Source organism: Marasmius oreades, chromosome 4 (assembly GCF_018924745.1).
Source record: "Marasmius oreades isolate 03SP1 chromosome 4, whole genome shotgun sequence".
NCBI lineage: Eukaryota > Fungi > Basidiomycota > Agaricomycetes > Agaricales > Marasmiaceae > Marasmius > Marasmius oreades.
Genome location: NC_057326.1, coordinates 1,914,796 through 1,942,298, shown reverse-complemented (window position 1 = coordinate 1,942,298; position 27,503 = coordinate 1,914,796). Strand labels below are relative to the sequence as shown.

Here is a 27,503-nt window from a genome sequence, read left to right as displayed (position 1 = left end):
ACCCAACAGCCAGCCTCCAGGCTAGACACCTTCAACAGCCAGCTTTCAAAGCTAGACAACAACCCAACCCTACCTCTAACTACATACATCTTACTTCCTAATCACCCCTCGTAAGTAGAGACTACAGGTTAAGTTACCGAGTCCTAACATGGAGACGGTGTTTGGTGGTGAGAAAGTCGGTTTCGTATGGAATAGGATACCTTGAGAAAACGATGAACCAGCCCAGAACAGATATCTAAGTTTGGGTTCATTCTCAGTGACGGAGCTTGGTGGCAAAAAGGTCGATTTGTAGGATACAGACATCGTTGTTGAAGAAACCAAAGGGACCAGCTCAGAACAGATATCTGAGTAGAGGTCAACGTCATGTGTCAAATCCGGAATCCATATTAGGGCTTTTCAATTCTAAATTTTGAACGTTCTCAATCGTGTAATTCGAACTCCACCAAGTGAATCAAACACTGTCAAATTGTTGTAATTAAAACTCCACCAGGTCGCAAAATTAGAATTGAAAAGCCCTATTGTGACCGACTCTTGTGACATCTGTGACTTGTCACCGTAGGTGTCCTGTTATTAATATACTAGTATCTTCCGCATCCTGGCCCAGATATCTGTTCTGGATCTGATCTTATATCCTTGTATCACCTCTTTTTTGTTGACTGAATTCAGATATCCATTCGGAGTGAACCCAGCCATGTATCCAATTCCCTCATCATTGCAAACCTTGACGAAACCTATCGAACGACGCGATTTCCTTGGTTCTGTGGTTCTGTGGCATGGTTGCGCAAACGGAAAACAACCCCGGTTCGTCCTTTTGTCCTGATATTGGTCTTATTCCTTCCATCACGGAGGCAGTTGTGCGGAAAGCTTGAGAGGCATGGAGACAGCTCAGCCCATCTAAAGGCAAGGCTGCCATATTGCACCATAAAGCTCAAAGTTCTATGCTACCTTAGCGTTACGCGACATGTGATTCACTTTCAAGCCAGTCTTCACAGAGGCATTGCCTCTACGGGCTGCAAGCTTTACTTATTCCACTTGACCAAGTTCGGCACCAATATCTAATTGTCTCTTTCAGATCCGTTGCCGGTTCTCGCTTACCAGTTCGACGGTTTCAACCTAGAGGATGAGATGAGAGAGGAGAACAAATTGAGGATGGAAAGGGAGGAGGATGGGTTCGGCTTTGATGAACCAACTCGTTTGGAGGTTCAGCAGGAATCAGAAAGCTCTGATACTCTGCTGTTGGAAGAGGAAGAGGATCTGGCAGAGGTCAACATCGAGGATAAGCTCTCCAAGACCGAAAAACGGGCCAATGCTTCCTCATCTAACTCTTTACCTCTTGACGCCCCTGAAATTGATTCTGATGCATCGACGTCCATTCCCGCCTGTCAACCTGCTGAAGGACAAAAATGCAGCTCCTCTGAAAAGAAGGGGCGCAGAAGCGGCTCGAAGAGGAAGAAGAGCAAGAAGAGCTTGGAGAGGAAACGGGCGGGGTTGGATGAGAGAAGGAAAGATAAACGCAGGGAGGACGCCATGCGTAGAGAGGATAACCGAAGCCTCAGGCCTAACACGTTGAATGAGGCGCGAAAGGCGGTTCCATTCTATCTGGTCAAGGAGAATAAATTCTGTGCTTCAACCCTCAGCTGTCCAAACCTGACTGGATAGGCACCAGGGATGTTCCTGTAGATCAACTTCCGTTGATTGACAGATTCCGCTACATCCCATGGGATAGAAAGTGTGTACCCCTCCGGCTGACGGCATCAGTGCTCAAGCTCATTGCCAACTTAGAGAGACCATACTGTTGGTGGATTGTAAGGGCATATTTCTGCTGTACCAGGAGGCATTCCTCCTGGGGCTAAAGATTGGGATGACATTATTACTCAGGCATCCAGGGCATTCAAGACCGCCTACGATGTGTCTACTTATGCGTCTGTGCATCTCCTTCACTGTCGTGGAGATTTTGCATTTCGCAACTACGGATTCTCTCATGGCGGGAGTCAAGTCAGACAATCAAACATTGCTATTGCTGGTGGTAAGAACAAGAAGGCCATAGAAGACCTGTTGAATGATGGCGCCATGCTTCGTGTGGCTGGACATACTGGAGGTAAGCCGTGTGACTTATTTCATCCCTAGCCTAGCTTAAGGGTTTCTCTGTACCTCGGTCTTATTCAGATCATTCGCGTACAAGATGTCTACTAAATACCAGGCTCTGCTCAAAGATCTCACCCAACGAGATGGAGATCTAAGCCTCCTCCATATCCGAACCCTGGAGGAGGGTTTTGGGCTGCAGCTACTACAAACACAGGGCCTACAACCTGCGCAAAACCCCACAAAGACCGCCAAAACTACGCAACTGGATGGCGTGCTGTTAAGGACGTGCGGAATGACTCGGAACCGAACGGAACCGAAGGGAGAGACGATAAGATAAGATATAAGATATGTACGGAAGGATACACTAAAAGAGGAATGATCTAAGATGAAGAGAGGGAAGAAACGGAGTTGATCGGAGCGTGTCGGAGAGCGACGAGGAGAGTGGAGGGGGTTGAAGAGAATGACGGAGTCTTGACAGTAGCCGAAGTTATTGGACAACGGCTTCCTGAGTCGAGCTGCCTTAGACCAGGTCACTGGGAAACCAGAGTCGAGTTTAATTCTAAAGAATGTAACTACTAAGTTGTACATCTTATATAGGATAGAAATGTACAAGGTCCGAGACGGATCCAATAGTCGGATCTGCATTCGGACTGCCGACTCCCAAGCCGATAGTCTAGGCTTTAATAGGTAGTACGGAGATTAAGGTAAGTGGAGTAAGTGATTGTGACATGTTGGTTCGGATCAGTCCGGCATGGATGTAACACGTGCTTTAACTCCATTTGGGAGGTTTAACCAGATCAAGGAGGAGATCTCATTCTATATGAAGTCGGCCTTCGTATACGATTTCCTCCAGGGACATCCTCATTCCTTCTGCACTCATTACACATGCCAATCTTTCTATACATCTGGGGGAGACTCGTTATTCTCTCGTTCAGTAGACAGCTGGGGCTTTATCCGATACAAACATAACGGGTTCAAGAACGATAACGAGATGGAAGCCGTAGGAAAGGACCCTAAAGAATGCAAGGCCTTTATGTGGAAACAGGTGGAGGATAGGGAGGCCAGGTGGAAGGAAGGGTTGAGTTTGTATATGCACTATGACGAACTGGCCAGAGGCAGTTACAAGCAGGAGGTGCTGGGGGACCTGAGTGACCTTAGCGACCTTAGTGACGCGTCGTCAGACGATGAACTCGCGCAAAAAAACGCAGTAAGGTAGTTTAAGATAACAGCGGCGTAGTGCAGTATTTAAAAACTGACATCCCAGGGAACATTGCCTTTGCCTTTGTGATATTATTGTAGCAACGTTGGGAAGCGATAAAAGTAGCCCCTGAAAAAGGATACAATGATTGGATGTAAGATGTAAGTAATGAGAGGTGTAGGTGTGACTATTCCAGACAGTAGATGATGATCTGAACTGGGAGCTATTCTAGAAGACTATCAGCAATGCAGACGGCAACCACAAATTCACCAGTCAAACGGTAGGTAGCTTGTTCAACTCTTGTGAACACTGCTGAAATCAACGAGGGTGCAATTCTTCTTGGTATTCTGAACTAAGGATGCTGATACTGAGAGATGAAAAGTGGGAGGGGAGGAATGAAGTGGTATTTTGGGTAAAAGACTGGGGTTTTATGCTACAAAGCTTAGGGCAGCGTGAGATATATGATTACCATGACATAGAAAGGTGAGTCTGAAATATTGATCCCAAGAAAACAAAAGCAAGATGGTCCATAGGGCAAAGTAAGGGTAATTTCGATAAGGTAAACTAAAATGTCCTGACATCCATGGGGAACAACGAGTGAACGTCCTCGTTGCCGTCATTGAATCCTCTTACTGAGTATTGTAGAAATAGTCTACCTTGCATTCACCAACTATGTCTAAAGGAGCTGTTGTTCAACGTCGTTCCTGAGCATGTCATCCATACAATACTCGGGTTCAGTGAGGAACTCCACCATTCCTCCATTCTCTATATTCCACCCAGACAGCGGTCGTTCGAAGCTCAGACTCAATCCTTTTGGTAAATCCTCAATCGCCGCGAATGGCAAGGTCCCCTGAGTGAGTCCATTGTGGAGGAGTCGGAGACCAGGTGGATAATGAGGAGGGCTTCCAGATTGGAAAGAGGTCGAAGACACCCTGTTCTCTTGTGGGGTCGAGGGTGGATTGTCGGGACTTTCCTTGATAGGGAATGGCGATTCTCCTTCATTCTTGTCGAGCTGAGAAGGAACGTTAGCTAAATGGCTGGGATATGCCCTTCCCAACCGGATAGGTGCACGTGGAGGTCCGGATTCTGCTTCCACCTTGAGTGTTTGGGGAGCATGTTGGAAGGCACTCGCCAAGGAAGATGGACTGGGGATTTTGAGATCTGAATGTGCCATGACCCAATCGCCGAGGTCGTTGATATCCTTCAAGGCAGGAATGTCCAGCGGCTCTGGATATGTACATTCGGACAGTTCTGAGGGGTCCCGTGTTTTGGACTGGTGGGTGTCCACCTGTCCTCCATAGTTGAGCCCAACCGCATCTAATGTAGATCAAATGGAAGCGTTCGCAGACCCCGTCGAGACTGGACTAATCTGACAGAGGAAGCGAGAGTGTTCTGGAAATATAGGAGGCCATCCTGTGCGGACAGCAGGGTATCCCATTTGAACGTAAATCGGACGATATAGGTTTTCTGTTTGCGCTAATATATATATATCAGCTCCCCACCAATAAAGAGGCGCAATGAGGACAGCCCACTCGAACATTCCTTTGGGGCCCAGGATAGCCATTCCAAAGGTCATGGTGTGGTTGGAGATATGGCCTCTCGTGTAATAAACCAGCGCATTTCGAACTGCCTCAGGACAGTGGTTTGGTGGACAAGGTTCCCAGTGGTAGGGAAGGAGGCGTGTATTCAAGGAAGAGAAGGCAGGGTTCTTGGCGTACTTGACACAACGATAGCCGTGGATCCGTTATCGCGCTGAAAATCGGATTTGACCCTAAAATGCATATTTTTAATCATTTTAATAACATTTGAGTTATAAAATAAGGGAATGTAGGACTAGGGTGAGCCCGAATTACTAGTCAAAGCACAAGCCTCTATGTGAGACTTTAGCAGTACGAAAAGTACGGAATTAGAAAGATGAGAGACTTCACGAGGTTTCGAAAACGGTAGAAACCTCAAGAAGCAGCCTCTTAAAAACCTTCGTCTTTTGAATAGAAGGCCTCGTCTTACTTGCGGAATGCTTGGGGCGAACATAGGGAATTTATTGAACACTTTACTTTGACTTCACGAAGTATTGTTGGACAACTCGGACTTAAAGGAATTAACGAAGGATATATCGGACAAAGGACCTACATGCGGGTCTAGGATAGAAATATCCGGCTCCCATGAAGTCATAGGAAAAAGGAAAGGATTACAATGTTCCAAAAACAAAGGAAATCTAGACCTCGCGAGGTTGACATGACAGTTGTTACCAAAGACAGGAACCCAGGAAATATGTCATGAGCGGCGACTGGTTCCTTTCCTTATTTAGAGGACAACAGGACGAGGGTGACATAGGAGATATGTTTCCAAGGATATGTGGGCAACTCGGAGACCTCGGGAAGTCTAGGCTCTGTCATTGTAACATGGATACAGACAGGGGATTCTTGGCTTATTATTTTATTCATGGTTTCTGGCACAATCTCTTGTATTATGCCTGATTAGGCGAGTTTCTGTTCGACTGAAAGGGATTTTATTATTATTCTCAAGTTTACTACATATCTTGGACTTTTATTATTTTTATTTCGAAAAGTGTATATAAGGAGGGAGGGTAGCAGGAATTTTCCCCCAGCAGCCTACGAGTGGAGACGCAGTTCACCTACTAGGACTAGCTCAAGGATTTTACCTTTGCCCCTCACTTCGTTGAAGTTTGGTGTTTTGTGTTTGGATTGATTTGGACCTATTGCAATTTGGATTTGATTGGATTGTTATTGGAATTGAACTTGGATTTTGAAGTCAATTTGGACTTACATTGAATTGGAATTGCATTTGGACTTGATCGGAAATTTGAACTTGAACTTGAACTTCGTGAAGTCTTGAGAAAAGCTTTGTTGAATCCTTGATGTTGAAATATTGAATTAGTGTTTTTGTCTTGTCATTTGATAAGAAGGAATAGAAACTTGATTGAATCTTAAAAACCGAATATCCCTATATTCTCTCTTTCTTAGTGCCTCTTAGTGCAAACTAAAGCCTTAAGAATACCGACCTCCACCCCTTACACTTGTGTATACTCTTCTTGGTGTGGTTTTGGTTTGTGCACTTCGTGCTTGAGGTGTGTTTGCTAGCCATATTTAGTGGTGTTACACAGCGTTATTACCGTGATAAAGTACTGGATGATGGTAGAAGACGTTCGGGGGTGGAGAAAAGGAATCGTTTTAGCTGCATAGAATTGTAGTGATGATCCAAAGTATGCTGTTTGGAATAGGTGATGATACACTCTAGTAGACGATGTAATTCCTCACCTGTGCACTCGATCTTGTGCTGACTGAGGTCTACTGTCCCTCGGCTGGAGGGATACTCAAAGTGGGCAAAGTGAAAGAATTAAGGAAGGAAAGTGAAGCAAGAATTGGTTTCGTGGGGGTGGCGAGGGTTCTTAAACCTTTTCTGTCATCTTGATGTCTAAACTGATCTCTGATTTCTCCTTTTCCCCCAGCCACCCTGTTCACATGAACCAGTGGTCATGCTTGATGTACGGCATAATCCTGTATGCAGCCACGGAGATGGCTACTTCCAATCCATCGAGTTCTTTGGGCTTCTAAGCCTCTCCTCGGGTCTGGCGAATGACTTCAAAGGGTTACAGGTAACGACATTGTTCTTTCATGCCTATGTTCTGATCTCCCTCAGAATTTCGTACCAAGACCAATTCTCCCAGGCGATATTCCCGAACAAACCCCAGAAAGGTCATATTGAGCGGCTGCTATATAGCGAGCGCTACAGGGATCGATACCATCGGGTGTTTCAAATTGTTTAAGACTCCTGATTTGACATTTGCGACGAGATTTTGTTTGATGCTCCACATTTCGTAAGATAGAAGATGGATAAATCTAGACTCACATGGCCAGTAATGTTCTGTCGTTCCATTTTTGATGGTTTGATGGGAGGTGAAACCGACAGAAGTACTGGATAGGATGGATCAGCCTCGCCCCAATAACACAGTCATATAAATGTGACAATGGACTTAAAGAAGTTTCGGGTTTTCAGGTAGGGCTGGTCAAGCGACAACTTCAATTTGACCATCGTTCCCTCCACATCAATCCTTTCAATGCGGTCCCACGAGAGTAGAAAGGTCTCCGCCAAACCGTTTGGAGAAACGGTCATATGACATATGATCAACCATGTCACCATCAATCACAGGTTGCATGAAACGGCCTCTAGCTCTTGTCATTCAAGTTCATGTGTTCCCTGTTTGGGGGCATAATAGAATCGAAAAGACGCAGACAATGTACTAAGTGATCCGCGGATGCCTTGCATGGAGAGAGTAACATGAATAAGGACATACAGACCCGAAGTACTTTTGAACGCAATTGCTGAGTAGGAATAGTGGGAAAGCCTCTGGGGAGACCTGTGACAAAAGTGCCCCCCGTTTCTGCGAAATCTGCACTCCTGGTCATCAATACATAGTTAGTTTACCAAATGTTTGGATGAAACACAACTTACTCCCGGCAAAGTATCTCGATCATCGACTCAAATGTGTTCTCCAGCGAAGTTGTAGTTCTGTCGCAGTTGAGAACACGTTAATGCGACTTAGTTGACTATGCTACAAGGTTCTTTTTGCACTTTAAAACAGTGCTACGGAGCGATATTTATCGTATTAAGAACTAGAGTGAGCCCGAATTGCTAGTTAAAGCTAGTGCCGCTAGTAGGATGTGCCGTCGGCGCAGCTAGACCAGTTAGAGAGAGCTGTAGATCGTGTCAGAAAACTGTATGACCGTTCGAAACCTGTAGAACACTATGAGCAGAGGACTTAAGCGGTAATTCACCGAGTTCTACTCTCTACATTCTACTATGCACTGGCATATCAAGGGATTGTACTATTAGAAGACTTGTAGTCTTCACAGAACCGTTCGTAGCAGAACTTAACAAAGTCAAAAGACCTTCATACTAGGAGTACCTACTTCTACGGGGGATTTAGTTGACAAGAAATCGGACATTGGACCACACAGACTAGGAGAAATTTGATATGACCGTAGATCGAGTCCCGATCTGAGGAAAAGACAAAAAGACGTGATACAGATCCCAGATCACAGATAGAGTACCCAGGAACCAGGCAGGAATGAACAACGGATCTTGGAGTCCACACTGTTCATGTGCTATGGCGATTCGGAACTCTGGATCCATATGCTGGAACTACTTGGACACACAAAGTCCATATGATTTGATAACGTCGAAATACAGGATAAGGTCCGTAGGCAGGAAATACCATATGGTACGCCTATGTAGGTCCATTCTACATGCTGAAACAAGAATGAAGAACGGTCCAGATTGGTCCAAAACATATGATTCGAATACGGAAAAGCTCCGTAGACAAGATTCTGCACATGTAGCAGTCCCTAGCGATAAGACTCCGCATGGATTCGTAGCTACGGTGCATTATTTTTAGAGATAAAACAAGTAGAGATAGGATTACAAAGCTAGCGTAGAAGTAGTATAAAAGCAGCTCATGTATCCGTAGATAAAAAAGTACTACCCGTGCGTAGGAAAGTCCTGAGTGGGTTGCCCGTGAGTAACTGCTCTTGACACCAATAGAGAGATTTGCCCTGTCTTTGTGCAGTGAAACGATAAGATTTGATTTGAACTATACGAGACCGTCGAGGTCAAAAACTAGAGAACTGTCCGTCCGTAGGCCGCCGAGGTCTTGATTACTGTTTCGTGATCCGTCGAGGGTCTTAGCGTTCGTGTCCGCCGAGGACTTAGTTTTCGTGTCCGTCGAGGGCAATAGTCTCCAATCGTTTGAATTAGTCTTACCGTAGACGAAATTCATAGTCCCACTTAGTCCACTGGACAATAAACAGAGCCCCTACAAACCCTAGAGTCCCCGTAGCTGTGGTGTTTTACACTTGCAGTTACACATTGATTTCATAAGAACTTCATACGATACTGAGACTGTAATCTTGTGCGTAACCTTTGCCAAGCAGTCCACCCTTGCAATCTTTCCTGGTGTGTAGAGTTATTGATAGACTTTACACGGAGGTTTACTAGTTTTTGGGTTGATTTGGTGTTGGTGCTACTCCCGTAGCTCTGATATTAGGTTGACTCTTGAGTGGTATTCTTCGCCCATTATCTGGTGACCACCACAGGGGGTGGAAATAAGATTACATTCAGTATCAAACGAAATATTGTGAAATTCCGGTAGTTTTAGCCCTACGGCGAGAACTACAAAAACAGCAAAAACCAAAAGAACTTCTCTCAGAAAGATTAGTTCACAGCGACGTAATACTCGCACTTCACTAGCAGCTGGCAAACAAGTCCTACAGACACATAGTCTTACGGCTTTAGCATCTAGTACCCCAGCTCAAGTACCGAGAGCTGGTCAGTCTTCTCGATCTACGCGCAATTCTACGCAAGGAAGAGAAGCTACCCAAGTTATCCCAAACGATTTAAGAAACCCCGGTTTCTCTTTTGACAGAAGTCCGAGAGAAGCTTTCCGAGATACAAGATCTACGCAAGGTCCTAGAAACCAAGTGTTAGGAACCCCATACGAAACCCCAGAGATTTTAACTGAAGACATTGAACCGTTTTCTTCACCGTTATCATCTCTACCCTCCGAATACAATTCAGACTTCGACCTACGGGAAGAAGAGTTTTATTCTTTTGAACTAAACCCGAGTTTATTTCTTGAAAGACCGTTAACAAGTATGTCCCATATATCGAATGACCCAGTAGCGGCAGGTGCGCCAGATGAAGAAAGACCGATAAAGAAGTCCTGGACGGAGTTCTCTAAAGGTGCTTTGAAAGAATTAGACAAGGATACGTCGAAACGAAGGCTCCCCACATTCAACCGTCTAGATCCTGGAAATCTACGGGAATGGATGGCGGCTATCCTACAATATGGGAAAGTCAAGGGCTGGAAGTTAGATGAATCTTTTATCATTCTAGCAATGATTCAAATGGAGTTCGAGACCTCTCGACTCCTGGCACATCATTTACCATCTACGAGAGGCTATAGTTGGGCCGCTTTTGAGAAAGAGATGTTTGATTCGTTCCCGTCGATTAGGGATTTAGAAATAGGAGCACTGGAGAATTTAGATCTGTTGAAGGCTAGGTTCTCTGGTATAGGAGAAGAACAGCTACAAAAGCTTACTTCGTTTAATATGGAGTTTGAGTTTGAAGCAGACAAACTTGCAGGAAGTTTGTCAAATCGAGAGAAAGTACAGAAGTTTGCGGAATGTCTAGACCCGACATTCTGGCGAGAGATCAGAAAGAGGCTACGGGACCCTCACTACGTTCGAAACCTGCAGGCAGAAAAGCCCGTAGAAGTAAATAGTGGGTGGGTGGCTTCCCAGCTAGACCCTTTTGCTTTCTCCCAAGTTAGGGATATGGCTTTGACCATAAGTAATGAGTTAGTAGGCGATTGCTACGCACCTCAGGGCTTAGATCCTGTTAGCTATACTCTAGGAGTGAAAGCGGCTCCCGTAGGAACCCCTTTGATCACTCGTGCAAAAATCGAGCCTACGATAGCTCCATTGTCTTCGTACAAGAAGGAAATAGCTTCTGATGAGTTGACAATGAAACTTTTGGCCTCCGTAGACGCACAGAATACTCGAATGAACGACTTCGCGCATGCAGTTTCTGAGCTTTCGAAGAAGATGCCTGACTTCAGTCAGCCTAACTTCTACAAAAACATGCAAGCTATGGCGTATCATAATGGAAGCCAAGGGCAGAGTAGCGGTGGATCTAGGCCTTCGAACCAGATCGCATCCAACTCTACGGCCGCGGGGCAGCCATATAGGGCGCCTACGGACAAAAATTGGATTATTTGTGATGAACCCGGGCATTTCTGGAGAGAATGCAGGCAAGCACAAGAGCTATCCCAGAAGAAGTGGATAGTTAAGAATGAACATACGAATAGATTGGAGATGTACGATGGGAATAACCTCCCACCGCCTGATCCAGTAAAGAAAGAGTCGCGAGCAGACAGAATTAGAGCTATCGCTAGAGAGAAGGGATGGCCAGGTGCTGAAAAGACCAGTTTCTTCTTACAAGGAGACTTGGATCTTGATGATGATCTCCCAGACCGTCAATCTGTGCCTACAATAGAAGTTTTGCTACAGAGAATTGCTGCTTTGGAGGTAGAGACTCGTCGCCAGTCGGGCGACAGCTCAAAAAACTAAAAGGTCCAATGATGGACTCCTCAGATAAGAGAGATAGATCTCGAGATACCCAGAGGAGACCGGAGGACCCCAAAAAAATAAAATTACCACCAAAACCCCAAGTAGTAATATCTACGCCGTCATTCTTAAGGAAACAACCGTATGTGATACCCCAGAGAAAGCCTTTCGAAGAAGAGGTCTCTGAAGAAGAAGAAGCAGAATCGGATGAAGAAGAACCTCCGTCGCAGGTCGATAGACGTCCTTCTACTCCGCCGCCTAGAGTATTCGATAAAATTCAACCCGTAGAACGTGTCCCACAACCAAGGGATTCTGTATTGCCCCGAAGCGTAATTCCTGAAGACAAGGGTGCTTCAAAATCTAAGAAGGTTCAGTCCGAAAATGTGAAGAAAGCGTCTACGGAAAATCTTCAAAATGTTGAAACGAAAAGATATAAGCAACGGGTGATACAAGACCTAATTGACCAAATGATGGCCAATCCGGCTAGTGTCTGCTTGAACAAGCTCACGGCTTCAGAAGAGTTCCGAAAGGCATTGCTACGGCGAGTTAGGAATAAGCACGTTCGAACGAAGAACTATAAAGCATTCCTTCAGACGTTAGACTATCCGATAAAAGACTCTACGGCAGCTGAGGAACCTTTTGATGAAGAAGCGGAGTTTGTGAAAGTAGATAATATTGAGACCGTAGATTCGTTCGAAACCTTAGAAGAGGAAGAAGACGGATTGGAAGCGGGATCAGTAGTTCACCGAGATGTTGTGGAAGTTTATCGCACCGAGTTAGATTCTGAAGAAAAACAGAAGGTCGTGATAGTAGCTGGATTGTCCGAGGGACTCAGATGTGTTTTTCCTGAGGTTAACGGTTCTACGGAAAGAGTAGAAGCGGTGATCGATGGTGGATCGCAAATAATTGCGATTGACGCATGGGTTGCTCAAGGATTAGGCTTGCAATGGGATCCGAATTCAGTGATTCACATGCAGTCGGCCAATGGACAGCTGAAACCAACACTGGGAGTGTGCAGAAATGTACCTTTCAAGTTTGGTGAAGTAACAGTATACTTGCAACTTCATGTGGTGGAGAAAGCTCCCTTTCAGATTCTCTTGGGTAGACCTTTCGATGTCCTAACGGAATCAAAAGTGCAAAACTTCAAGGATGGAGATCAGTGGGTTACGGTTTCATGCCCAAACAAAGGAATTCAAAGTGTCATCCCTACATACATGAGAGGGGAAGGCATTAAGATAAAACCTAAGCGGGAACCAACCCTACGGACGCAGAGTTCAGAGGAAGCGCAGAAAGAAAGAGAACAACGAGGGACTGAATCTTCAAATTTTCAGTCCACCTTGATGAATTGATAGAGGATCAAGGAGAGGTGGCTCTACAAATATCCGTAGATGCTCACGGTGTTCCACGAATTGAAAAATATAAAAATTTGATAAATACAAAATTGTCTCCTACGGAGCTGGCTGGAGCCTTCATAGAAGCTTCGAATAGTGAAAGGACTACTAGTCAGTCTGATTCGAGAGTGATGAAAAACATTGATATAAACGAAAAAGACCAAAAACACACAGAAGATACAAAACACAAAAACAGTGCTTCTATTTCTCCTTGTGTTACGGACAGTTTTCTTTCTTATTATTCATCAGCACTAGTTTCGAATTCCCTAGATTCTATACACGGTGAATCTACGGAACGAGAACAGTTGCTTTGTACTACTAGAAGAGGTTCAACCCTCGAAGGCTTCAACAGCCAAAAATTGGCACATCGATCGGACTCTTCTCAACAAGATAAGATAGATGAGCTTAGTGAGGTCGCCGTAGACAGCAGAGCTTTACTCTTGAAGGCTCAAGATACCCATAGTCTATGTGAACTTGTTGATTCGCTTAGTACGAATTTCAAGGATCTCGCTGATGCGTCGAGAATTGAAGAAAATCCAGATAGATTGATACCCCCGTTGCTCCGACTACGAAGTTTTGTAGGGGGTGCGGTTGAAAATGAAAGTGCATTTGATACAATGCTATATGAAGCATCTGCGCTAGTAGATTATCACCAAAGGATGTACGAAAATCACTACCAAACCGACGAATGTATAGCCTTGGATTTGGATAGGTTAGCTAAGGATCCTGAGAAACGTGGAAAGACTTTGTTCAATGAACTAGCTTTTCATAAGGAAAGATGGTTGCAAGTCTACGGGACTATAGACAACTTTCCTAAGGACCTTTATACGGGCGAAACCCCGATAGATGAGATTCTATCGTCTACGGACTCTCTGAATGCCTACGTTATCGAACTTGATGCGTGTGTACAAGAGATGGGGCTTGCTCTACGCAACTTAGAAGGAAAGCTTTCGAGAGAAAGTCTTCCTACGAATTCATATAGCACATTCTTGAGTAGCTCGCAGTCTATAAAGCGTGAGAACTATGTTTCCCAGGGTGCTACGGCGCTTGGAAAACATACAGTTCAGTCGGTCTACGGAAAATATAAGCCAGTAGCACTTAAAGTCCGACCACAATTGGCTAAGATGCCAGAAGAATTCCGAGTTCTTAGGAATATTACTGGGGATCCGCTTGAAGGGATGCCAGTACTATCGCCGCACCCTCCTGCGTTCAGTCCAGGAGAACGGTATACAGAAGAACGTAGGGAAATCATAGAAAAGAATCATAATGAAGGCTTTCTATGGCCCGAAGAAATGAAATTGGTACACCATCTGATGAAAATCCAAGAGAAAGGATTCGCTTGGAGTGCAGATGAAGGTGGAACATTTCGTACAGATTTCTTCCCGCCGATTAAGTTTCCAGTGTTGCCTCACAAGCCCTGGGTTGAGCGTAATATCCCTATTCCACCTGGGATTTACGAAGAAGTCTGCCAGATTTTGAAGGACAAAATCGCAGCAGGAGTATACGAACCTACTACGTCGTCGTATCGATCGAAGTGGTTCATGGTACTAAAGAAAGATGGAAAGAGTCTACGGCTGGTTCATTCATTAGAACCATTGAATGCAGTCACGATTCAGCATTCTGGAATTCCACCTGGAACAGCTGAGATTGCTAGTAGCTTTTCCGGAAGAGCATGCATAGGAATGTTAGATATTTGGGTTGGATACGATGAAAGACTTATCGACGAGGAATCGAGAGACTTTACTACGTTCCAAACGCCCTTTGGTCCTTATAGATTAGTAAAACTACCTATGGGATGGACTAATTCAGTCCCTTTGTTCCATGAGGATGTAACATACATCCTACGGGAAGAAATTCCTCATGTTACTAGACCATACATTGACGACGTACCTATACGAGGACCTAGTACTAGATATGAGTTACCTGACGGAGGCTACGAGGTGATTCCTGAAAATCCAGGCATCCGTAGATTCGTTTGGGAGCATTTACAGAACGTGAATCAAATAGTTCAGCGAATGAAGTATGCAGGAGGTACCTTTTCAGGTCCAAAGGCTTTCATTTGTTGCGCTGAAGGAATGGTAGTAGGTCATAGAGTGTCCTACGACGGTGAAAAACCTGTAGAGAAGTTTGCAGAGATCATTCTCTCTTGGGATCCGAAAAACTTCAGAAACAAAACTGATATTCGATCATTTCTGGGGATTGCAGGACAGATGCGCATGTTCATTAAGGACTACGCTAAGAAGACAAGACCATTGAATAAGCTCACTGGAGCTTTTGTACCATTTGAAATGAATGAGGAAGCTTGTGAAGCTGTCCGAGAGGTTCAAGATGGAATCCGTGATGCACCCGCGCTACGGCCCATTGACTATAAGAACCCGACGGGTATCACTTTGGCCGTAGATTCGTCTTGGCACGGTGTGGGCTATTACTTGTACCAAGTAGACCCCGAAAATCCAAAAATGAAGTTCTACAATTACTTTGGGTCTATAACGTTCAATGAGAGAGAAGCTCGCTTCTCACAACCGAAAAGAGAACTCTACGGGTTACTTATGGCGCTACGAGCGTCGAAGTATCAAACTTTTGGATGTAGACCGTTGACCGTGGAAACGGACGCCAGCTATATCAAAGGAATGTTGAACAATCCGGATAGTGCTCCGAATGCTAGCATTAACCGATGGATTGAAGAGATCAGACTCTATCATTTTGAACTAGTTCATATTAAAGGACTTGTACATGGTCCAGATGGACTTTCGAGACCTCCTCCTGGTGGGATATCTACGCCTAGACCAGAAGGATGGGAAGAATTCCTGGTCGACGACGATGGTCAGCCAGTAAAGTTTCGAATGGGAGATGGAATCGAGGATGAACCTTTTGACATTGATACGTTCAAGGATGATATAGATCCGCGGTCAGGTTATTTGGTTTCATTAGCTGAGAAAGAACCAAAGTTGGCTACATCTGTCTTTTGCTATTTAGAAGACTTACGGTCTGCCGTAGATGAAGCAAACTTTGTAGATAAGATAAGAAATTGGGCGCTACGGAAACCTCCAGACTATGTTTCAACATTTTTGAAGCAAGTACCAGTGGTTCCGCCCGCCGTAGATGACAGTTGGAATGATTCTCATCCATATAAGCCTATACATGAATATACGAATGAGATTAAAAGGTTCGATGAGAAAGTTCCACAAATTGAAGAGTGGCTTCTAGATCCTGAAGCGGATTTTGTACGCGAGTTGCCTAAAAACGAAATGAACAGTTTCATTACATTGGGATCAAAATTCTTTCTAGACCCCGATGGGAGACTTTACAAACGATCTACGGATGGTTCTACACAACATAGGTTGTATGTAGTTCCTGATAAGAGGATGTGGATGCTCGTAGCAAGTCACGATCATCTAGGACATAAAGGAATGTTTGCGACTAAGTCGATCATGGAGAAACGATTTTGGTGGCCGCATATGGACAAGGACATAGATTGGTTTGTCCGTAGCTGTCAAGAATGCCAGGATCGAAGGCTTGATCTTTTGAGAATACCACCAGTGGTTACTCACACACCGTCGCTGTTCCAAGTGATCCATGTAGATGTTTTAAGTATGACTCCCGCTAGCAACAGTTGTAAACTGATTGTTCACGGACGATGCGCACTATCGAGATGGTCCGAAGCAAGGGCTATTCAAAGTGATACAGCCAGAATACTCGCAGAGTGGTTCTTTGACGATATCATTAGTAGATGGGGTTGTCCCGAGGAGGTTGTTACGGATAATGCACCACAAATGATTGCTATGGCAAGGTGGCTTACGGACAAATACGGCGTCCGTAGCATTAAGATTTCACCGTACAATTCTCAAGCAAACGGAAAGATTGAGAGAGCGCATTTCGATCTACGGAGCGCGCTTTCGAAAGCCGTAGCTGGAGACCTTGCGAAATGGTACTGGTTTTTGAAGCATATTTTGTGGGCGGATAGAGTAACAACTAGGAAAGACTTAGGTTGCTCCCCCTACTTCTTTGTTACTGGTGCAGAACCTATACTACCGCTTGATATTGTGGAATCTACGTGGCTAGTGAAACTACCCAATAGGTTTCTATCACGAGAAGAGTTAATTGGCTTTCGAGCGCAAGCTCTGGCTAAACACAGAACGCATGTAACAGCTATGCGAGATAGAATTACAGAAGAAAAGCGTAGACGCTTGATCAAGTACGAACGGGAATATATACATACTATAAAACCCTTAAACTTTGAACCCGGAGACTTGGTTCAAGTACGGAATACCGCTATTGAAAAGAACTTGGATAGGAAAATGTTCCCGAGATACTTTGGGCCTTGCGTAGTCATTCGACGTACTAAAGGTGGCTCTTATATCTTAGCGGAAATGGATGGAACGTTGCTACGGGGAAAATATGGAGCCTTTCGCATCCTACCTCACGCGGCGCGATACCACATTGACCTTCCTACGGAAATAAAAGATTTAATTCAGCTATCTAAAGATGAGTTAGAAGCCATGGCTAACGAAGATGAACCAACTGAGTACGAACTTGGAGTGGATTATATCTTTGACAGGGCTCAAAACTTGAGGTTGAATGGTAATGCCTCAGCTACGGCAGAAAATGATAATGAAATTGAGCTACCTAGTGAATCTGAGGATCCAATGAACGATCCAGTAAGAGTTACTAGGTCTGCTAAGAAGAAAGTTAGATTCTCTTAGATCTGACTGAACATATGAAACCGAAAAATCCAGTTAGATTTTAATAAAATCTAACTAGTGCACAAGTATACTGAAATGACAGTAATATGAAAGGAGCGGACACCGTTTATCGCTACAGCCAGCCATTGTTATAGAGTGATCTACGGAAAGATACACTACTGAATAGACTCCATAGGAGCACCTGCATCCGCCTCAGTAGGCTGGTTTGTAGACCTCTCCTGTACTGAAGTCGACGTAGCTGACTGTTCGGCGGAAAGGGCGAGGCGGGAAAGGACTAGCTGATTTGCCTCGACGAGTTTTTCGTAGGCTGCCCGGTACGCTGCTCCTTGGTGAAGGATCGAAAAGGCCGATGCATTGACCTCCGTACGGAGGAGGGTCTGAATGGCGGCGAGGTCGGACGCAGAAAGGGAGTCCATACCAAAATGGGCCGGCATGCTGGCTATGACCTTGAGTACAGAGAGATGCGTAGACTCTCTGCATTTCTTCTCCTCTGTCCAACAAGTTGTCATAAGTGATGCTACGGCCACGAATAAAGAGAGGACGGTCCCAAGGTGGACACTCACCCTCAGATTTGGGCGTAAGGTCTACGCCTGCCTTATCGATACGAGCCTTCTTAGCAGGCTTTGCTTCGATCTACGGAAAAGATTAGAAATGATTTATATGAAACAAATAATGCAATCTACGGACCTCTTTCTTCTTGGAAATGCGAATTTTCATAGGATCCTTCCCTTTAGTGGCGTCCTTCATTTTGAAGTCGTCATTCTGGTAAAAGGATTGAGCCGTAGATAGGTTTAGAACGAACTGAAGGGCTTACTTTAGTGTTTGCCTCTTCAGTATCAGAGATTTCGATAGTAGCTTCGTTGTGAGAAGAGCTAGCTCCCTACGGCGAAGTCGATATCAAAAATTAGAAAGATTGATAAACTAAGAGCTTACATTCTTGCGCTTGATAGCAGATGCCTTGTTGCGCACAGCACACATCTCGACATAGAAGGATTTGGCCTTCGCGAAGTCGACGCTTTTATCGAGGGAGAACTGTTCGATGTCGGCGGTGACCATCTCGACGACGTTGCGATAAAGATCGAACGCAACATCGTCTTTGGCAGACTGGTAGCTTTGGAGCTTGGTCTGAACCTACGGCAGAAGCATTACAATGAAACAGAGATGAAAGAGCGGTGCTGAACGTACCACAACGTCGAGAAGCTGTTTGGTGAACAGCTCGGCGGACAGCTTGTTAGCGTAGGGACGCAACTGGCTGACTTGTTCAACGATCGGAGCAGCGCGTTCGACCCAGATTTTAGTGGGAACGAATTCACTACGAGTGGACATTTTAAAGATGATATGAGAATGTAAGAGTTGAGGATTGGTTACTACGAAGGCTGGTAGAGCTGGGTAGTAAAGAATTGACTATCTACGGCCAACCTTTTATACCTTTTACGCTCTACTATCCAGTCGTAGATGACTTTCTCTACCTTATGGTCCTAAAGGACTCCCGGATCCAACATCTCGTCAACAGGAGTTGACTGCTCATTTGTTTGGGGGAGAGGTACCTTAGGTTCCTGAAAATTTGACCGTAGATTCAAGTTTTGCAATTTGAACACCTACATGAACATACGGGTGTACCTACGGATCCTGAAAAGATAATCATCGCTTAGAAAAAACTTATAAGCGAGAACCTACACGAGAGATGCATAGCGATAAGAATGATTGAATAATGTGCTACGGATAGATTCATCTAACTCCGAGCATAGAGATATGTGAGCTACGGCTGATGAGACTTTAGCTTAGCAATTAGAGTTTTAAGTTAGACTCATTGGAACTTAGCCGCGCCGTATACCACTCAAACAAGTTTTGATTTACTACAAGATTTGATATTACAAAAGGAGAGTTTAAGCGCCGTAGCGCATACCAAAAATACAAGAAATGAGGGCTGTAAGCCCAGTACAAGAAATCAAGAAATCTACAGTAAATGTGGGCTATTGATACATTCAAGAAGACCGAATATGACTACAAAAGATAGAGTTCGAGATTGCTGATATTTACTAAGTCCAAAAATGAACGACTACGCTCGACTAGTGAAGAATTGGTATCAACCTCTGAGATATAGAAATATTGGACTTACCGTTTGCGATACATTGGATGACCGAATGCCTTTTCATAGGCTAGTCGTTCCCGTGCAAGCTTTTCCATGACGGCCCGCGCTACGGGAGAAAGACCTTCGAGGTCAGAAGGGGAAAGTTTCCAATCCGCTGTTTCTTCCTCGTCAGTCTCTTCCCCATCGCTTGAATCTTCGGAACTCTAGAAAGAAATGATTTGAACCAGTCTACGGAAAGATAGCGAGAGACTTACCGCTTCCTCGGCCTCATCGTCGATCAAGTTGTGAGCTGTAATTGCTACTTCCTAGAAATAATATGAATAAAAGATAGAACATGATTAAAAGATTGACTCACGGGTTCTTGTACTGAAGGATCTTCAGTGTCCTCAGCGTCCTGAACCGTAGTGGACTTGGCTATGGCGGAAGAAGCCTCCGCAGAAGCGGAGTCCGATGAACCACCATCAGAGTCACCCTCCTCTTCTTCCTCTTCATCTGCACTAACCTTCTCCGAAACTCCAGAAGTAGCTACGGAAGCTGGCAGATTGATAGTAGAGCTGGACGGCTAGAATAAGGGAATCGAGGGTGAATCCTAGGGATCCCATAGATATGAAAAGGAAAAGAGACTCACCAATGGAATGGAAGGAGGAGCGTTCTCCTCGACTTCCTCCACAGCGGTACCAGAAAGAGACCACCCAAGAGCGTCGCCAAGGGCTTTGACCTCGGAAGAGGTCATTTTGAAGTCTTCGTCGGTCTGGAGACCTTTGAAAACTTCAACAGGGTCCCGCCCTGCTGCCCGTAGCAAGCGTTGGCTTTCTTGAATGTTCTTCCAGACAGAGCGAGCGGACTTGTAGGCTGCCATTTGCGCAATTCGGAGATCGTCATAAGCCTGCAGCTCACGATGGAGCCGTAGGGCGATTTTGGCCAGAACTTGAAACTAGGATTTAGAAACGAATAATATAATAGATGAAGATGAAACTTACGGAGGTTGTTACTGGAAGCAGCCTCAAGTTTCTTAAGGCCAGACTGCGAGTCGTCGGGATTGAAGTAAGAACACTTCTGTTTCCCAGCGAAGCAGCGCGCGCAAGTAGGCCTATGGCTGGATTTCCCACTAGCAGCCCAGAGTGGCTTGCAGTCTGCGTAGCCAAAGTAGATACACCGACCACAAGGAGTGAAACGATCGAACTGAATAAGTTCGGTCAGAACAATAGGATAAGAAAGGAAGGAGTGACTTACGAAAGTCACCGAGCGACCTGCTTTCAAAATTGATTCCAGGCTGAGTTTAGCCTCACCTAGATTCAACTGAAGATCCATGTCTATGCTACGATGTTAGCATTGAAAATAAAAATGAAAAGGAAGAGGAACTTACTGCGTGCTTCCCCGATCCAAGATTCAGGAAAGACATGCGATGGGGCAGAAGAAGCCCACAGTTCCTCTACGGAGGCCGAAGGAAGGATGGGAGCTGTCCTCTTCTTCCTTTTGGCGTTGGAATCTTTCGAAGACAATGGCTTGGAGGGAGGATCTGCGACCATTGTTTCGGATTCGGAAGCTGTGGCCATAGGCGTCTTCTTCGACCGAGATCGAGTCTTGTACCGCTAATTAGAACGGTTAGGAGACTAAAAATTTGAAAAGAAAGAGAGGACACTTACAATCGGAGGAGGAGACCCCGCATCATCGGAAGTCTCAACGAAGGCCACCTTTTTAATGGAAGATTGGGCCACCTTAGGCCTTTTTGTCCGTGAGGAGCCGGCCGTAGGCGAATTTGGAGCCTAGATGCGATAAGAAAAACAAATGAAATGACACAAAAGGGAACATACCTTTCGTTTCTGAACTGGTTTTGAGGAACCAGCGACCGGAAGCGTAGACGGACCAGCTACGGGTGAACTGATAGCCGGTAAATGATCCCCTGCCAGGGGTGAACCCATGACAAAGTCCTGGGAGCCTGAAGCTACCACAGGAGAAGCGGGAGGAGTGGAACGAGGAAGCTACGGCGAAAGTTGAGCGTCCAAAATAAAATGAAATGAACATGAAACCTACCGTAGACGGGAGAACCGATCTTGGAGCCTCCGAAAGATAAAATTCAGGAGGCTCGGAATCGAAATCGAACCACTATGAAAAACATAAGCTAGAGAAAGGCTATGGGGATGGGGACTTACACCGAGAACCTCAAGTAGATGGGTGAACTCAGTATCACCATACATCCACTCTTCTCCTGGCACCTTCCAATCGTCAGCTAGAAGGGAGAGAGTAGCCATGATCTGCAGAGCTGGGGAGATCCAAATTTCGTCGCGGAAGCGCACAATTTGACGGTGTAGGTCGTTCTACGGTAAAATGAGAAGAAGAATAATGAGAAAAGAAAGGGGACGCACCAAAAAGGACGCATTCTTTCTAAATTCTTCAAACATCTGGGGATCTTCGGTTACTTTAGCAATAAGGCGATTGTTGAGACTTCCGATCCAAGTATGAACATAAAGGAGGTTAGCCTCCAGAGCTTCCAGAATTATCGGTGATGGAACGTATGGTGCTGGTGCTGGGGCCTTTCCTTTGCCTTTATCTTGTTTAGACGGCATTGGGATATGATCTACGGCGTTGTGTTAGTACCCAACATCGTGAAAACATACAAGAAAGGAAAAACAATCTACGGGCCTCGGAGCAGACTCCAAAGCCTCCGTAGATTGTTTCCACTCACCTCAAAAACGTTGAGGACAGTGGTGAAGAAGATATGAAGAACGGCGGCGAAGAGCGACCGTAGAGTGGTGGGAGAAAGGAAGAATGAAAATTTCTGCTAAGTCCAACTGCTGCGGTTTTTATAGCCAAATCCAACATATGAACCAGCACATGACCGTAGAACATCGCAGAATGTTGTAGAATATTCCAGATCTACGGAAATTAAAGCCTCGAGGCTGTTGAAATCATCTACGGAATGATGAGGCCATAATTAAGAAATGATGGAAGTAATTAACGACGGAACATTGCATCGTAGGAGTTCTGGCGTGGGAAAATCATTTTGATGTCGGAACATTTCCTTTTTGGGAACATTAGCGCTGGTCAGCGTAGAGCTCGAGCGCAAAATTTCTCTAAGTCAGAGACTTGACGGTTGTACACTAGAGTGTACACCGTAGATAAGATTAAGTAGATTTACGGGCCATTTTGAAGGCTTTTAGTAGAACTACTAAATGAAAAAGCCGTAGATCAATTCGAACGATAGAAGATGATGTTGTGTTCAGTCCGTAGATGGACTGGGGACAGTCCTCTTTTGTTTGGGGGAGATAATGCGACTTAGTTGACTATGCTACAAGGTTCTTTTTGCACTTTAAAACAGTGCTACGGAGCGATATTTATCGTATTAAGAACTAGAGTGAGCCCGAATTGCTAGTTAAAGCTAGTGCCGCTAGTAGGATGTGCCGTCGGCGCAGCTAGACCAGTTAGAGAGAGCTGTAGATCGTGTCAGAAAACTGTATGACCGTTCGAAACCTGTAGAACACTATGAGCAGAGGACTTAAGCGGTAATTCACCGAGTTCTACTCTCTACATTCTACTATGCACTGGCATATCAAGGGATTGTACTATTAGAAGACTTGTAGTCTTCACAGAACCGTTCGTAGCAGAACTTAACAAAGTCAAAAGACCTTCATACTAGGAGTACCTACTTCTACGGGGGATTTAGTTGACAAGAAATCGGACATTGGACCACACAGACTAGGAGAAATTTGATATGACCGTAGATCGAGTCCCGATCTGAGGAAAAGACAAAAAGACGTGATACAGATCCCAGATCACAGATAGAGTACCCAGGAACCAGGCAGGAATGAACAACGGATCTTGGAGTCCACACTGTTCATGTGCTATGGTGATTCGGAACTCTGGATCCATATGCTGGAACTACTTGGACACACAAAGTCCATATGATTTGATAACGTCGAAATACAGGATAAGGTCCGTAGGCAGGAAATACCATATGGTACGCCTATGTAGGTCCATTCTACATGCTGAAACAAGAATGAAGAACGGTCCAGATTGGTCCAAAACATATGATTCGAATACGGAAAAGCTCCGTAGACAAGATTCTGCACATGTAGCAGTCCCTAGCGATAAGACTCCGCATGGATTCGTAGCTACGGTGCATTATTTTTAGAGATAAAACAAGTAGAGATAGGATTACAAAGCTAGCGTAGAAGTAGTATAAAAGCAGCTCATGTATCCGTAGATAAAAAGTACTACCCGTGCGTAGGAAAGTCCTGAGTGGGTTGCCCGTGAGTAACTGCTCTTGACACCAATAGAGAGATTTGCCCTGTCTTTGTGCAGTGAAACGATAAGATTTGATTTGAACTATACGAGACCGTCGAGGTCAAAAACTAGAGAACTGTCCGTCCGTAGGCCGCCGAGGTCTTGACCATTGTGATCCGTCGAGGGTCTTAGCGTTCGTGTCCGCCGAGGACTTAGTTTTCGTGTCCGTCGAGGGCAATAGTCTCCAATCGTTTGAATTAGTCTTACCGTAGACGAAATTCATAGTCCCACTTAGTCCACTGGACAATAAACAGAGCCCCTACAAACCCTAGAGTCCCCGTAGCTGTGGTGTTTTACACTTGCAGTTACACATTGATTTCATAAGAACTTCATACGATACTGAGACTGTAATCTTGTGCGTAACCTTTGCCAAGCAGTCCACCCTTGCAATCTTTCCTGGTGTGTAGAGTTATTGATAGACTTTACACGGAGGTTTACTAGTTTTTGGGTTGATTTGGTGTTGGTGCTACTCCCATAGCTCTGATATTAGGTTGACTCTTGAGTGGTATACTTCGCCCATTACCACGTTCCTCAGCAAGTGTTTCTAATGTCGCATAAGGAGGCAACGCAGAAGATAAAGGAGATGCGGACAGGGCAGATTCCTTGGAAAGGTCAGGAGGTTCTTGTCACTGGTGGAGGCGTTCTCCATGGGCTACAAGCCTATGTCGTCGACGTTTACATTCGTCAGGAAACCGAAAGCACCTTGAAGCTTCTCATCGAGTCTATAGTACAGGGTCAGCAAGGAGCTCGGCACCTGTTAGACTACAGCAAAGTAGTTGACTGGTTTTGGGAGCTCCCCCTACATCTTCTCGATTGCCCTCTGAATCCTATATTCATCCCCCCTGTAACCTACATCCATCCCATGACCTTCCACGTGAAGAGATCCGCACCCACTCCAGCTTTGTTCACTCATTCAGGCACCCCTTTACCTACCGAAACAGAGGAGGGAGATCCAGCCTTCAGTGTGGATGAAGCTGATTCAGAACCTGCTTTCAACTGGCCAGCAATTCTACGGCATCCCAGTCAGTCGTGGCTCTTCAATGCCAAACGAATTGACAAGCTCCGGTTCAAGGTGCTGCTGACGGCGACAATCAGAACAAAAGCCTTCAATAAACGAAAATTGGAGGTTCGCATTGTTTACGAAGAGAACGCCATCACAGCACTCATTAGCTACATGAGGCGCGAGCGAGCAATACCTTCGAATGCCGAGATCCTGCCAGTTCATCCTCTGCCCACCACCACCGAGCCTATCTTCATCTTCCGTGGCGCCTTTGCCAACACTGTCGCAGTGAGGGCAAGCACGGTCAAGTACAACGACGTTGCCAAACTGGTCGGCTTTACGGTGGATTTGGACACACTGGAGGTCGATTTCGATTCGAAAGTCGAATTCCTCCCCATGGAGGCCTGTGTTCTCATGGTAGACTATAAGAAGGTCACACAAGTGCTGCAACGCGTAGTCAGCGACTGGAGAAAATCTCAGGACAAGGTACTACAGACTCGACGAAAGTAATTGTATTGTATTGCTCTCCGATACCCTTTTTATGATACCTTTTAGACAATTTACTTCAATTTCTTGTATTAGTAGGAGATATACTGTATACTAATCTGACCAAAAGTATCTACTACATACTCTTGACTACCCTACACGTTTTTTCTGACCGGTTTCAGAATATTTTTATAGCATATACTGCCGATCTTGTGCAGACACTGTTCTGGCGCGTTGGTCAAATATGACCAAACAAACATGCCCATAAAGTCGCGTCTCCCCCAATCCCTACCTCTTGTCCTTGTACGTCCACCACCACCTGCTCTCACACTCTACTTACAATGGTAAACCCATCCTCAGCTCCTACTCGTTGCCCACTGGGTGCCAGTCGTACAGCTGGCTCTGGTTCCAGCTCTCATCCTCAACGCCGCGGAAGTTACCAGCAGCCACTATCGCGCCGTAACAGCTGCCAAGGCTCCCTTTCCCGTCATAACAGTCGAAACCAACAGTCGCCTGCCCCTCGTAGGTCGAGAATTTCCAACTCCAAGAAGAGGGCTTTCGATGATGCAGTTGGTCGGTTGGAAGCTAAAGAGGCTAGGTTGCCTAAAAAGTGTGTCATATTATTTTCTCTGTATTCCAACCTACTGAATTACCCCAATAGACGTCGAAAAGAACCGATTGTCACTGAAAAACCAAAGGAAGACATCCTCATGACCGCCGCCAAATACTTCAGACGCTGTATCAATGCCTTCTGCAGCCTTCAAGACGTCGTTGCTGTTGGCCTTCAAGACGATGAACTATATGACGCGATGTTCCGAGACACAAACCTAGCCATCCCACCACCACCGCCCACTGTTCAAGAATTGTTGGAACAAGAGGAAGGTCTCCCCTATGACAATGAGCAAGGCGAGGAGAATACTAAGCATCGGAAAGCGGTAGAGAAAGCAAAGAAGGAAGCTGACCGCATGGCAAAGGAAGCGTAAGTAATCGTCCCCTACCCATGTATATGTGACTGATTTTCTGTCTTTTTTTGTTAGTTTGTCTTACATGGCACAGTGCAAAACATCTTGGCAACTTCTTGATGAAAAATTCCCAGACGTGAAGCAATTTATAGACTACTGCGCAGAACAAGGGCACCATTCGCACTTCGTGAAGACTATTGCTTTGGTAAGTAATGCTCCGCCTCGGTTCCCTTACTGACAGATCTCCTTCAAGATGGACAATGTTGCCACACAGATGTTGTACAACGATAACGTCAAGCTCAAGGGCCTGATGGAGAAGCTCGTTAGCCCCAACATCTACACTCAAGAAACCTGTGTACAGGTCTTTAGCAAGGCATCGAAAGCTGACCACGGTCTCATGAACCCGGTCATTGCATCTTACTGGTTACCTCGCAAACTGGCCGTGGAATTCTATCGAGCTTATGGTGACAAGGATAAAGAGACGAGGTAAGCCTTTTCGTACTCTTTTTTTTTGACTTTGCTCACTATGCTCTCCATAGGATACTCGCAGATGGCCGTCAGATGATTCCGAAAGCTGACGCCTCCCCTGCCTACCTCTTTGATATCTTCGACAATTCCCTCAGTGAACCAGAGGACCAAGACGAAAATGAACGCAGCCTGTTGAAGTCCGAGTTCTTGATAAGAGTATATTTCGTTCATTCACTTTACAATGTTAGCTGACACTTCTCATACAGTGCGCGCGAGTCATCGCAACCTCCGAGTCTTCCATGTATGAAGTGAAGGCTAATGCCAGTTCCACCGACAATGCTGCAAAGATGGATATGCGGTCCATCACACCTGAATTCATTGCTCACATCGCCACATTGGTATGGCTATCTCTTTTCACCATCCATATACTAATACTTCGTTCTCTAATAGGCTCGCTTTGGCATGTCAACAACAGAGACTTGGTCCCCTCACGATAGAACGTTCCACTACCCCAGCTTTTGGTGCAACATTCGTGACGCTATCATATCTGGCACGGAGGATTTTAAAGGCGATCTTCTAGAATGGTGGAACATGTACGTGTTCCATTCTTTTCCCTCCACTGTCGTTGACACCGTCCTCTTATTCAGAAAGGTCTTTGGAGACCGTGAGGGTCGTGTCGTGGAAAAGATG

General features: G+C 45.3%; 5 protein-coding genes across 5 annotated transcripts; 3 read left to right on the top strand and 2 right to left on the bottom strand.

Annotated features, from left to right (window-relative positions):
- Positions 1-1,125: 1,125 nt before the first annotated feature.
- Positions 1,126-1,659, top strand: E1B28_007450 (uncharacterized protein; the record flags this gene model as incomplete). Its single annotated transcript, XM_043152192.1, has 1 exon — positions 1,126-1,659. One exon carries the CDS (start codon positions 1,126-1,128, stop codon positions 1,657-1,659), a length of 534 nt encoding a protein of 177 aa, XP_043010278.1.
- Positions 1,660-2,836: 1,177 nt separating this feature from the next.
- On the top strand, positions 2,837-3,301 carry E1B28_007449 (uncharacterized protein; the record flags this gene model as incomplete). Its single annotated transcript, XM_043152191.1, has 1 exon — positions 2,837-3,301. One exon carries the CDS (start codon positions 2,837-2,839, stop codon positions 3,299-3,301), a length of 465 nt encoding a protein of 154 aa, XP_043010277.1.
- Positions 3,302-3,959: 658 nt separating this feature from the next.
- On the bottom strand, positions 3,960-4,859 carry E1B28_007448 (uncharacterized protein; the record flags this gene model as incomplete). The annotated part of the gene is made up of 2 exons (XM_043152190.1): positions 3,960-4,600; positions 4,658-4,859. The coding sequence occupies 2 exons, from the start codon at positions 4,857-4,859 to the stop codon at positions 3,960-3,962; spliced, it is 843 nt and encodes a 280-aa protein (XP_043010276.1).
- Positions 4,860-9,954: 5,095 nt separating this feature from the next.
- On the top strand, positions 9,955-12,776 carry E1B28_007447 (uncharacterized protein; the record flags this gene model as incomplete). The annotated part of the gene is made up of 2 exons (XM_043152189.1): positions 9,955-11,398; positions 11,455-12,776. 2 exons carry the CDS (start codon positions 9,955-9,957, stop codon positions 12,774-12,776), a joined length of 2,766 nt encoding a protein of 921 aa, XP_043010275.1.
- Positions 12,777-19,580: 6,804 nt separating this feature from the next.
- E1B28_007446 (uncharacterized protein) lies at positions 19,581-22,180 on the bottom strand (the record flags this gene model as incomplete). The annotated part of the gene is made up of 13 exons (XM_043152188.1): positions 19,581-19,590; positions 19,641-19,816; positions 19,868-19,918; positions 19,969-20,175; positions 20,242-20,540; positions 20,594-20,795; positions 20,847-20,926; positions 20,980-21,205; positions 21,260-21,379; positions 21,428-21,595; positions 21,648-21,719; positions 21,767-21,931; positions 21,980-22,180. The coding sequence occupies 13 exons, from the start codon at positions 22,178-22,180 to the stop codon at positions 19,581-19,583; spliced, it is 1,977 nt and encodes a 658-aa protein (XP_043010274.1).
- Between the last annotated feature and the right edge of the window lie 5,323 nt (positions 22,181-27,503).